We start from the raw sequence: 12,267 nt of genomic DNA, 5'->3' as shown, positions 1-12,267 counted from the left end.
TGTCCATAAGGGGGCGTGGCTTTTGGACGTCGTGGCGTCACAGTGCCCTGAAGGGGGCGTGGTTTTGATGTGGTGGCGTCACAGTGCCCTGAAGGGGGCGTGGTTTTGATGTGGTGGCGTCACAGTGCCCTCGAAGGGGGCGTGGTTTCCCGACGCGGTGGCGTCACAGTGCCCAAATAAGGAACGCGGGCTCGGACGCGGTGGCGTCACAGCGCCCAAATAAGGAACGCGGTCCCGGACGCGGTGGCGTCACAGCGCCCAAATAAGGAGCGCTCTGCGGGCCTGGTTGCTCGGGGCGCGACGATGAGCCTGGCGCAGAGCCGGCCGCCGCGCAAAAATGCGGGCAATCGCCTGTCGCGGCTGCTGGACGCCGAGGAGGAGGACGACTTCTACAAGACCACGTACGGAGGCTTCCAGGAGGTGAGAGCCGGGGGGGGCCGGGGCGCCCGCCATGGCCGAGAAACAGCCGCTGTCGCCATGGCCATCCGCCATCTTGCTCAAGCAGCACAGCCAGGGAGGGGGCGCAATCTAACCTGCTATCTAGTCCCGCCCCTATGCCTTCTCCCTGCAATCCGATTGGCTGGATGCCACGTCGCTCAAGCCCACTCGCGCCTGCCATTGGCCGAGCCCGCTGTCAGTCGCGCCAACAGCAAGGGGGGGGGCGGGGTTGGCCCTGCCGTGCACCCTAACCGCATTAGGACATCTTTTGTGGCATTAACTGCTCCAAAATGTCTCAAGCACCCCACACTTCTCCAGTTAAAGGTTTTACACCAGTCTTTTCCTTCTGCATTCAAAGTAAAATGCAAAGTTTGCCTCTAATTTGGAATTATTTAACAATTTCCAATTGCTTTAGAAGGCATTCAGTTCACTTTAACTGCTCTAAGACATTTATTACATATATATTACTTCTGCCACTTACTTCTACCACCCACACTCTTCAAATTCAAGGTTTTGCATTAGTCCGTGGCTGCTACAACTGAGTCAGAAGGTTGTGGGTTCAACTCCCACTCTAGGGACTTGAACACAAAATATCTAGACCGACGCTCCCAGTACTGAGGGAATGAGGCGCTCCCTCAGCACCGCCCCTCCGACAGTGCGGCGCTCCCTCAGTACTGCCCCTCCGACAGTGCGGCGCTCCCTCAGTACTGCCCCTCCGACAGTGCGGCGCTCCCTCAGTACTGCCCCTCCGACAGTGCGGCGCTCCCTCAGTACTGCCCCTCCGACAGTGCGGCGCTCCCTCCGCACAGACCCTCCGATATTGCAGTGCGGCGCTCCCTCAACACCGCCCCTCCGACAGTGCGGCGCTCCCTCAGTACCGCCCCTCCGACAGTGCGGCACTCCCTCAGTACTGCCCCTCCGACAGTGCGGCGCTTCTTCAGCACCGCCCCTCCGACAGTGCGGCGCTCCCTCAGTACTGACCCTCCGACAGTGCGGCACTCCCTCAGTACTGCCCCTCCGACAGTGCGGCGCTCCCTCAGTACTGTCCCTCCGACAGTACGGCGCTCCCTCAGTACCGCCCCTCCAACAGTGCGGCGCTCCCTCAGTACTGTCCCTCCGACAGTGCGGCGCTCCCTCAGCACCGCCCCTCCGACAGTGCGGCGCTCCCTCAGTACTGCCCCTCCGACAGTGCGGCGCTCCCTCAGCACCGCCCCTCCGACAGTGCGGCGCTCCCTCAGCACCGCCCCTCCGACAGTGCGGCACTCCCTCAGTACTGCCCCTCCGACAGTGCGGCGCTCCCTCAGCACCGCCCCTCCGACAGTGCGGCGCTCCCTCAGTACCGCCCCTCCGACAGTGCGGGGCTCCCTCAGTACTGCCCCTCCGACAGTGCGGCGCTCCCTCAGTACCGCCCCTCCGACAGTGCGGCGCTCCCTCAGTACTGCCCCTCCGACAGTGCGGCGCTCCCTCAGTACTGCACTGGGAGTGTCAGCCTAGATTTACGTGCTCGGGTCCCTGGAGTGGGACTTGAACCCACAACCTTCTGACTCCGAGGCGAGAGCGCTGCCCACTGAGCCAATGCCGGCATAGACTGCGCTCTCTTTCTGTGTCGTGCAATCCGATGGTTCCTAAATCGGACGGTGCCTAACCTGCGTTGCGTTTTCTGACCCCCCCCCCCCCCCCCCAGGAATCGGGCGATGATGAGTACAACACGGATCAGTCGGAGAGCGAGGACGAGGTCGACTCGGATTTCGACATCGATGAGGGAGACGAGCCTCCCAGCGACCAGGAGGACGACGAACCCAAGAGGAAGCGTCGGGTGATCACGAAAGTTTACAAGGCAAGCGGGTCGTCGAGTACATTCAAGGCTGGGATCGATGGATTTTTGGGCAATCGGGCGGGAAAGTGGAGTTGAGTGTCGAAAATCAGCCGTGATCTTATTGAATGGGCGGATTGAGAGAAACTATTCCCACTGGGTGGGGAGTCTGGGACTAGCCTAAAAATTAGAGCCCGACCTTTCAGGAGTGAGATTAGGAAACACTTCTCCACACAAAGTGTGGCAGAGGTTTGGAATTCTCTTCCGCCAACGGCAACTGATGCTGGGTCGATTTTTAAATGTTATTTATTCACTCACGTTGCTGGCAAGGCCGGCCATTATTGGCCTCGAGAAGGTGGGGGCGAGCCGCCATTCTTGAATACAACCGAGGGCCATTTCAGGGGGCAGTCAAGAGTCAACCACATAGCTGTGGGTCTGGAGTCACATATAGGCCAGACCGGGTCAGGGCGGCAGATTTCCTTTCCGAAAGGACGCTAGTGAACCAGATGGGATCTTGTGACAATCCGGAGGTTTCATGATCACCATGACTGATGCGAGCTTTTTTTTATTCCAGTTTTATTTAATTAACGGAATTTATATTCCCCAGCTGCCGTGGTGGGATTTGAACTCGGGTCCCCGGTTCATTAGGGCAAGGTCTGGATTACTGGTCCAGTAACTTAACCACTGTCCCTTTATTAATCAATCAATGTCTCTGTCTCTGTCGCTCGTTCGCTCTCTGGCTCGTGCTCTCTCGCGAGCGCGCTGTCTCACTCTCTCTCTCGCGCCCGCGCGCGCGCTCTCCCGCGCGTTCTTTCTCTTGTGCGCTCTCTCTCTCTCTCTCTCGCCTGCGCGTGCTCTGTTTCGCGCTCTCTCGTGCGCGCTCTCGCTCGCTCTCTCGCTCGCTCTCTCTCACCTGCCCGCATGCTCTGGTTCGCGCTCTCTCTCGCGCTCTCTCTCTCGCGCATCCTGTTTCCCTCTCGCTCGCCCGCCCGCCCTCTCTGTCTATCTCGCTAAGCCTGCTGTGTGCGTGTGCGGCGCTTCCTCTGTATAAACGCTGAGCCCTCACACTTGTGCCTCCCCCCTCTCGCTGTCCGCTGCAGGAACCCGTCAAGTCCGCCAGACCCAAAGCCAAGGCCAAGAAGCCTCCGGCCACCCCCAGCGGCTTTGAGAAGCTGAAGGAGGAGAAAGGGGACATCGCCGACCCACAGGATGAATTCGGAGAGTGTAAGGATGCGAGTCCGTGCCCTAATCTCCCATGTGGAGCCAGAAAGCGCCGGGGAGGGGGGGGGGGGGGTGGCTGATAGCGCGCGGACGCTTTAAGGGGCTGCGCAGTCCATTCGAAAATTCGCACATGTGTGATTTTCCTCATATTAAAAGCCGGTGCACGGGAACGAGCTGAACAGACCGCTGGTGTTAGCTGTGACAGGAGGGAATCATTTACTGCTCCTCCGACAGCGCAGTACGGCGCTCCCTCAGTACTACTTAAGGCCCAGCATCGGTGAGGCTCGGGAGTCGGCGAGAGGCGGAGCGGGGAGATCGAGGCGGCCTACTTAAGGCCAGCAGGGAGGCAAAAAAGTAGAAAGAAATCGAAAGGCGACGTCACAGCCAAGGGGGTAAGTGATTGGCTGGTGATTGGTAAGTAGTTTTTCTGTTTCTTTATGTAAGTAATCTTTAGCATTGTTCTTGCCAAATTAAGTTAATCTAAGGGTTAACATAGAAACATAGAAAATAGGTGCAGGAGCAGGCCATTCGGCCCTTCTAGCCTGCACCGCCATTCAATGAGTTCATGGCTGAACATGCAACTTCAGTACCCCATTCCTGCTTTCTCGCCATACCCCTTGATTCCCCCTAGTAGTAAGGACTTCATCTAACTCCTTTTTGAATATATTTAGTGAATTGGCCTCAACAACTTTCTGTGGTAGAGAATTCCACAGGTTCACCACTCTCTGGGTGAAGAAATTCCTCCTCATCTCGGTCCTAAATGGCTTACCCCTTATCCTTAGACTGTGACCCCTGGTTCTGGACTTCCCCAACATTGGGAACATTCTTCCTGCATCTAACCTGTCTAACCCCGTCAGAATCTTAAACGTTTCTATGAGGTCCCCTCTTATTCTTCTGAACTCCAGTGAATACAAGCCCAGTTGATCCAGTCTTTCTTGATAGGTCAGTCCCGCCATCCCGGGAATCAGTCTGGTGAACCTTCGCTGCACTCCCTCAATAGCAAGAATGTCCTTCCTCAAGTTAGGAGACCAAAACTGTACACAATACTCCATGTGTGGCCTCACCAAGGCCCTGTACAACTGTAGCAACACCTCCCTGCCCCTGTACTCAAATCCCCTCGCTATGAAGGCCAACATGCCATTTGCTTTCTTAACCGCCTGCTGTACCTGCATGCCAACCTTCAATGACTGATGTACCATGACACCCAGGTCTCGTTGCACCTTCCCTTTTCCTAATCTGTCACCATTCAGATAATAGTCTGTCTCTCTGTTTTTACCACCAAAGTGGATAACCTCACATTTATCCACATTATACTTCATCTGCCATGCATTTGCCCACTCACCTAACCTATCCAAGTCGCTCTGCAGCCTCATAGCATCCTCCTCGCAGCTCACACTGCCACCCAACTTAGTGTCATCCGCAAATTTGGAGATACTACATTTAATCCCCTCGTCTAAATCATTAATGTACAATGTAAACAGCTGGGGCCCCAGCACAGAACCTTGCGGTACCCCACTAGTCACTGCCTGCCATTCTGAAAAGTCCCCATTTACTCCTACTCTTTGCTTCCTGTCTGACAACCAGTTCTCAATCCACATCAGCACACTACCCCCAATCCCATGTGCTTTAACTTTGCACATTAATCTCTTGTGTGGGACCTTGTCGAAAGCCTTCTGAAAGTCCAAATATACCACATCAACTGGTTCTCCCTTGTCCACTCAACTGGAAACATCCTCAAAAAATTCCAGAAGATTTGTCAAGCATGATTTTCCTTTCACAAATCCATGCTGACTTGGACCTATCATATCACCTCTTTCCAAATGCACTGCTGTGACATCCTTAATAATTGATTCCATCATTTTAACCACTACCGATGTCAGGCTGACCGGTCTAAAATTCCCTGTTATCTCTCTCCCTCCTTTTTTAAAAAGTGGGGTTACATTGGCTACCCTCCACTCCATAGGAACTGATCCAGAGTCAATGGAATGTTGGAAAATGATGTCAATGCATCCACTATTTCCAAGGCCACCTCCTTAAGTACTCTGGGATGCAGTCCATCAGGCCCTGGGGATTTATCGGCCTTTAATCCCATCAATTTCCCCAACACAATTTCCCGACTAATAAGGATTTCCCTCAGTTCCTCCTCCTTACTAGACCCTCCGACCCCTTTTATATCCGGAAGGTTGTTTGTGTCCTCCTTAGTGAATACCGAACCAAAGTACTTGTTCAATTGGTCCGCCATTTCTTTGTTCCCTGTTATGACTTCCCCTGATTCTGACTGCAGAGGACCTACGTTTGTCTTTACTAACCTTTTTCTCTTTACATATCTATAGAAACTTTTGCAATCCGTCTTAATGTTCCCTGCAAGCTTCTTCTCGTACTCCATTTTCCCTGCCCTAATCAAACCCTTTGTCCTCCTCTGCTGAGTTCTAAATTTCTCCCAGTCCCCGGGTTCGCTGCTATTCCTGGCCAATTTGTATGCCATTTCCTTGGCTTTAATACTATCCCTGATTTCCCTTGTTAGCCACGGTTGAGCCACCTTCCCTTTTTTATTTTTACGCCAGACAGGAATGTACGATTGTTGTAGTTCATCCATGCGGTCTCTAAATGTCTGCCATTGCCCATCCACAGTCAACCCCTTCAGTATCATTCGCCAATCTATCCTAGCCAATTCACGCCTCATACCTTCAAAGTTAGCCTTCTTTAAGTTCTGGACCACGGTCTCTGAATTAACTGTTTCATTCTCCATCCTAATGCAGAATTCCACCATATTATGGTCACTCTTCCCCAAGGGGCCTCGCACAACGAGATTGCTAATTAATCCTCTCTCATTACACAACACCCAGTCTAAGATGGCCTCCCCCCTAGTTGGTTCCTCGACATATTGGTCTAAAAAACCATCCCTTATGCACTCCAGGAAATCCTCCTCCACCGTATTGCTTCCAGTCATGGCAGGAGAGCTCGGACACGTGTTCTGCTCCTCCTGTACCATGTGGGAAGTCAGGGACGCTTCCAGTGTCCCTGACGGCTACATGTGCGGGAAGTGCATCCGCCTCCAACTCCTGACGGTCTGCATTGCGGCACTGGAGATGCGGGTGGATTCACTCTGGAGCATCCACGATGCTGAGAATGACGTGAGTAGCACGTCTAGCGAGTTGGTCTCACCGCAGGTAAAGGGTGCACAGCCAGATAGGGACTGGAAGACCAACAGGAAGAGCAGTGCAAGGAAGGTAGTGCAGGGGTCCCCTGCAGTCATCCCCCTGCAAAACAGATGCACCGCTTTGGGTATTGTTGAGGGGGTTGACTCATCAGGGGAGGGCAGCAGCAGCCAGGTTCATGGCACCGTGGCTGGCTCTGCTGCACAGGAGGGCAGGAAAAAGAATGGGAGAGCGATAGTGATAGGGGATTCGATTGTAAGGGGAATAGATAGGCGTTTCTGCGACCGCAACCGAGACTCCAGGATGGTATGTTGCCTCCCTGGTGCAAGGGCCAAGGATGTCTCGGAGCGGGTGCAGGACATTCTGAAAAGGGAGGGTGAACAGCCAGTTGTCGTGGTGCACATTGGTACCAACGACATAGGTAAAAAACAGGATGAGGTCCTACGAGACGAATTTAGGGAGCTAGGAGTTAAATTAAAAAGTAGGACCTCAAAAATAGTAATCTCAGGATTGCTACCAGTGCCACGTGCTAGTCAGAGTAGGAATCGCAGGATAGCACAGATGAATACGTGGCTTGAGCAGTGGTGCAGAAGGGAGGGATTCAAATTCCTGGGGCATTGGAACCGGTTCTGGGGGAGGTGGGACCAGTACAAATCGGACGGTCTGCACCTGGGCAGGACCGGAACCAGTGTCCGAGGGGGAGTGTTTGCTAGTGCTGTTGGGAAGGAGTTAAACTAATATGGCAGGGGGATGGGAACCTATGTAGGGAGACAGAGGGAAATAAAATGGAGTCAGAAGCAAAAGATAGAAAGGAGAATAGTAAAAGTGGAGGGCAGGGAATCCCAAGGCAAAAAACAAAAAGGGCAACATTACAGCAAAATTCTAAAGGGGCAAAGTGTGTTAAAACGACAAGCCTGAAGGCTCTGTGCCTCAATGCGAGGAGTATTCGGAATAAGGTGGACGAATTAACTGCGCAGATAGCAGTTAATGGATATGATATAATTGGCATCACGGAGACATGGCTCCAGGGTGACCAAGGCTGGGAACTCAATGGTGACAGATTAGGAAAAGGGGAGGTGCAACGAGACCTGGGTGTCATGGTACATCAGTCATTGAAGGTTGGCATGCAGGTACAGCAGGCGGTTACGAAAGCAAATGGCATGTTGGCCTTCATAGCGAGGGGATTTGAGTACAGGGGCAGGGAGGTGTTACTACAGTTCTCCAGGGCCTTGGTGAGGCCACACCTGGAATATTGTGTACAATTTTGGACTCCTAACTTGAGGAAGGACATTCTTGCTATTGAGGGAGTGCAGCGAAGGTTCACCAGTCTGATTCCCAGGATGTTTGGACTGACCTATCAAGAAAGACTGGATCAACTGGGCTTGTATTCACTGGAGTTCAGAAGAATGAGAGGGGATCTCATAGAAACATTTAAAATTATGATGGGTTTAGACCGGTTAGATGCAGGAAGAATGTTCCCGATGTTGGGGAAGTCCAGAACCAGGGGTCACAGTCTAAGGATAAGGGGTAAGCCATTTAGGACCGAGATGAGGAGAAACTTCTTCACCCAGAGAGTGGTGAACCTGTGGAATTCTCTACCACAGGAAGTTGTTGAGGCCAATTCACTAAATATATTCAAAAAGGAGTTAGATGTAGTCCTTACTACTCTGGGGATCAAGGGGTATGGCGAGAAAGCAGGAATGGGGTACTGAAGTTGCATGTTCAGCCATGAACTCATTGAATGGCGGTGCAGGCTAGAAGGGCTGAATGGCCGACTCCTGCACCTATTTTCTATGTTTCAACATCTAAGGGTATTCAACATTTAGGAAGGATAGACAGAGAGGAAAAGGAGGCGGGGTGGCGTTGCTGGTTAAAGAGGAAATTAATGCAATAGTAAGGAAGGACATTGGCTTGGATGATGTGGAATCGGTATGGGTGGAGCTGTGGAATACCAAAGGGGCACAAAACACTAGTGGGAGTTGTGTACAGACCACAAAACAGTAGTAGTGAGGTTGGGGACAGCATCAAACAAAAAATAAGGGATGTGTGCAATAAAGGTACAGCAGTTATCATGGGCGACTTTAATCTACATATTGATTGGGCTAACCAAACTGGTAGCAATGTGGTGGAGGAGGATTTCCTGGAGTGTATTCGGGATGGTTTTCGAGACCAGTATGTCGAGGAACCAACTTGAGAACTGGCCATCCTAGACTGGGTGTTGTGTAATGAGAAGGGACTAATTAGCAATCTTTGGGGAAGAGTGACCATAATATGGTAGAATTCTTTATTAAGATGGAGAGTGACACAGTTAATTCGGAAACTAGGGTCCTGAAGTTAAGGAAAGGTAACTTCGACGGTATGAGGCGTGAATTGGCTAAAATAGACTGGCAAAGTATACTTAAAGGGTTGACGGTGGATAAGCAATGGCAAACGTTTAAAGATCACATGGATGAACTTCAGCAATTGTACATCCCTGTCTGGAGTAAAAATAAAACGGGGAAGGTGGCTCAACCGTGGTTAACAAGGGAAATTAGGGACAGTGTTAAAGCCAAGGAAGAGGCATATAATTTGGCTAGAAAAAGCAACAAACCTGAGGACTGGGAGAAATTTAGAATTCAGCAGAGGAGGACTAAGGGTTTAATTAAGAGGGGGAAAATAGAGTACGAGAGGAAGCTTGCAGGGAACATAAAAACTGACTGCAAAAGCTTCTATAAATATGTGAAGAGAAAAAGATTAGTGAAGACAAACGTAGGTCCCTTGCAGTCGGATTCAGGTGAATTTATAATGGGGAACAAAGAAATGGCAGACCAATTGAACAAATACTTCGGTTCTGTCTTCACGAAGGAAGACACAGATAACCTTCCGATTGTGCTAAGGGACAGTAGGTCTAGTGAGAAGGAGGAACTGAAGGATATCCTTATTGGGCAGGAAATTGTGTTAGGGAAATTGATGGGATTGAAGGCTGATAAATCCCCGGGGCCTGATAGTCTACATCCCAGAGTACTTAAGGAAGTGACCCTAGAAATAGTGGATGCATTGGTGATCATTTTCCAACAGTCTATCGACTCGGGATCAGTTCCTATGGACTGGAGGGTAGCTAATGTAACACCACTTTTTAAAAAAGGAGGGAGAGAGAAAGCGGGTAATTATAGACCAGTTAGCCTGACATCAGTAGTGGGGAAAAATGTTGAAATCAATCATTAAGGATGAAATAGCAGCGCATTTGGAAAGCAGTGACAGGATCGGGCCAAGTCAGCATGGATTTATGAAACTTCTGGAATTTTTTGATGATGTAACTAGCAGAGTGGACAAGGAAGAACCAGTGGATGTGGTGTATTTGGACTTTCAAAAGGCTTTTGACAAGGTCCCGCACAAGAGATTGGTGTGCAAAATCAAAGCGCATGGTATTGGGGGTAATATACTGATGTGGATAGAGAACTGGTTGACAGACAGGAAGCAGAGTGTTGGGATAAACGGGTCATTTTCAGAATGGCAGGTGGAGTGCCGCAGGGCTCAGTGCTGGGACCCCAGCTCTTTACAATATACATTAACGATTTAGATGAAGGAATTGAGTGTAATATCTCCAAGTTTGCCAATGACACTAAACTGGGTGGCGGTGTGAGCTGTGAGGAGGCTGCAGGGTGACTTGGACAGGTTAGGTGAGTGGGCAAATGCATGGCAGACGCAGTATAATGTGGATAAATGTGAGGTTATCCACTTTGGGGGCAAAAACACGAAGGCAGAATATTATCTGGATGGCGGCAGATTAGGAAAAGGGGGGGTGCAACGAGACCTGGGTGTCATGGTTCATCAGTCAGTGAAAGCTGGCATGCAGGTACAGCAGGCAGTGAAATATGTTAGCTTTCATAGCTAGGGGATTTGAGTATAAGAGGAAGGAGGTCTTACTTCAGTTGTACGGGGCCTTAGTGAGGCCTCACCTGGAATATTGTGTTCAGTTTTGGTCTCCTAATGTGAGGAAGGACATTCTTGCTATTGAGGGAGTGCAGCGAAGGTTCACCAGACTGATTCCAGGGATGGCTGGACTGTCATATGAGAAGAGACTGAATCAACTGGGCCTTTATTCACTGGAGTTTAGAAGGATGAGAGGGGATCTCGTGGAAACGTATAAAATTCTGACGGGATTGGACAGGATAGATGCGGGAAGAATGTTCCCGATGTTGGGGAAGTCCAGAACCAGGGGACTTAGGATAAGGGGTAGGCCATTTAGGACTGAGATGAGGAGAAACTTCTTCACTCAGAGAGTTGTGAACCTGTGGAATTCCCTACTACAGAGAGTTGTTGAGGCCAGTTCATTGGATATATTCAAGAGGGAGTTAGATGTGGCCCTTATGGCTAAAGGGATCAAGGGGTATGGAGAGAAAGCAGGAATGAGGTACTGAGGTACTGAGAAAGCAGCCATGATCATATTGAATGGTGGTGCAGGCTCGAAGGGTCGAATGGCCTACTCCTGCACCTATTTTCCATGTTTCTATGTTACTGACCCTCTGAGCGCTCTCGTCCCTGGAGTTACAGATTCATGCTCCACGTGTCCCTCCTCCCACCCCTCTTCATCTCACCCAGTCAGCCTGTGGCTCAGTTGGGCAGCTCTCTCTCGCTTTCGCCAGAAGGTTCTGGGTTCAAGTTCCCACTTCCAGAGACTTCAGTATACAAAGCTAGCCTGACGCTCCCAGGGCAGTACTGAGGGAGCGCCGTACTGCGCTGTCGGAGGGGCGGTACTGAGGGAGCGCCGTACTGCACTGTCGGAGGGGCAGTACTGAGGGAGCGCCGTACTGCGCTGTCGGAGGGGCGGTACTGAGGGAGCGCCGTACTGCGCTGTCGGAGGGGCGGTGCTGAGGGAGCGCCGCACTGCGCTGTCGGAGGGGCGGTACTGAGGGAGAGCCACACTGCGCTGTCGGAGGAGCGGTACTGAGGGAGCGCCACACTGCGCTGTCGGAGGGGTGGTACTGAGGGAGCGCCGCACTGCGCTGTCGGAGGGGTGGTACTGAGGGAGCGCCGCACTGCGCTGTCGGAGGGGTGGTACTGAGGGAGCGCCACACTGCGCTGTCGGAGGGGTGGTACTGAGGGAGCGCCGCACTGCGCTGTCGGAGGGGCAGTACTGAGGGAGCGCCGCACTGCGCTGAGGGAGCGGCGCAAACAGCAACGTGATAACGGCCCCAGATAACGTCGGCAGAAGATAGAAGGGTTTCCGCTGAGCTTGACGTTCCTCTCTTTGCCTTGCAGGCGGCCGGAAGTCAGTGCGGCAATCGACGACCGAGCACACCCGCCTGACGTATCTGCGGGTGCAGGAGCGCCAGGTACAGCCCCGGCGACTACGGAAGGCCCCGCACGCCGAGACCCGCCAACTTACCCAGGACGAGCTGCTGGCGGAGGCCAAGATCACGGAGGAGATTAACCTGCGCGCCCTGGGTACGTTGGGGACTGGCCTGTTTTCCATCCCCCCCCCCCCCCCCTCCGGCTGTCGCTCCTCGCGGGAACGTGCCTCACAAGTTGGCACACACTCCCGTCCTAACCCGACCGCCTCCGAGTTTTATAATGGGAATTTCTTATGTAAACCGTCACGCTGTGATTACAACAACAACTTTTATTTTTGGGGTCTCACACACACACACACACACG

The 12,267-nt window shown here is 52.2% G+C and overlaps 1 protein-coding gene across 2 annotated transcripts in view; it reads left to right on the top strand.

The window, feature by feature from the left end:
• Positions 1 to 242: 242 nt before the first annotated feature.
• LOC139240193 (vacuolar protein sorting-associated protein 72 homolog) overlaps positions 243 to 12,267 on the top strand; it is a 31,807-nt gene continuing 19,782 nt past the window's right edge. For both annotated transcript variants that reach the window (XM_070868630.1, XM_070868629.1), the window contains exons 1-4: positions 243 to 420; positions 2,123 to 2,275; positions 3,352 to 3,475; positions 11,872 to 12,057. In XM_070868630.1, coding sequence (XP_070724731.1) covers positions 304 to 420; positions 2,123 to 2,275; positions 3,352 to 3,475; positions 11,872 to 12,057 — 580 coding nt within the window. In that variant the 5' untranslated portion in view covers positions 243 to 303. The remainder of the gene's footprint in view (positions 421 to 2,122; positions 2,276 to 3,351; positions 3,476 to 11,871; positions 12,058 to 12,267) is intronic.

This window comes from Pristiophorus japonicus, chromosome 30, assembly GCF_044704955.1.
Source record: "Pristiophorus japonicus isolate sPriJap1 chromosome 30, sPriJap1.hap1, whole genome shotgun sequence".
Classification (NCBI taxonomy): Eukaryota; Metazoa; Chordata; class Chondrichthyes; family Pristiophoridae; genus Pristiophorus; species Pristiophorus japonicus.
Note: the sequence above shows the minus strand (reverse complement) of the source record. Positions and strands in the feature narration are given on the sequence as shown.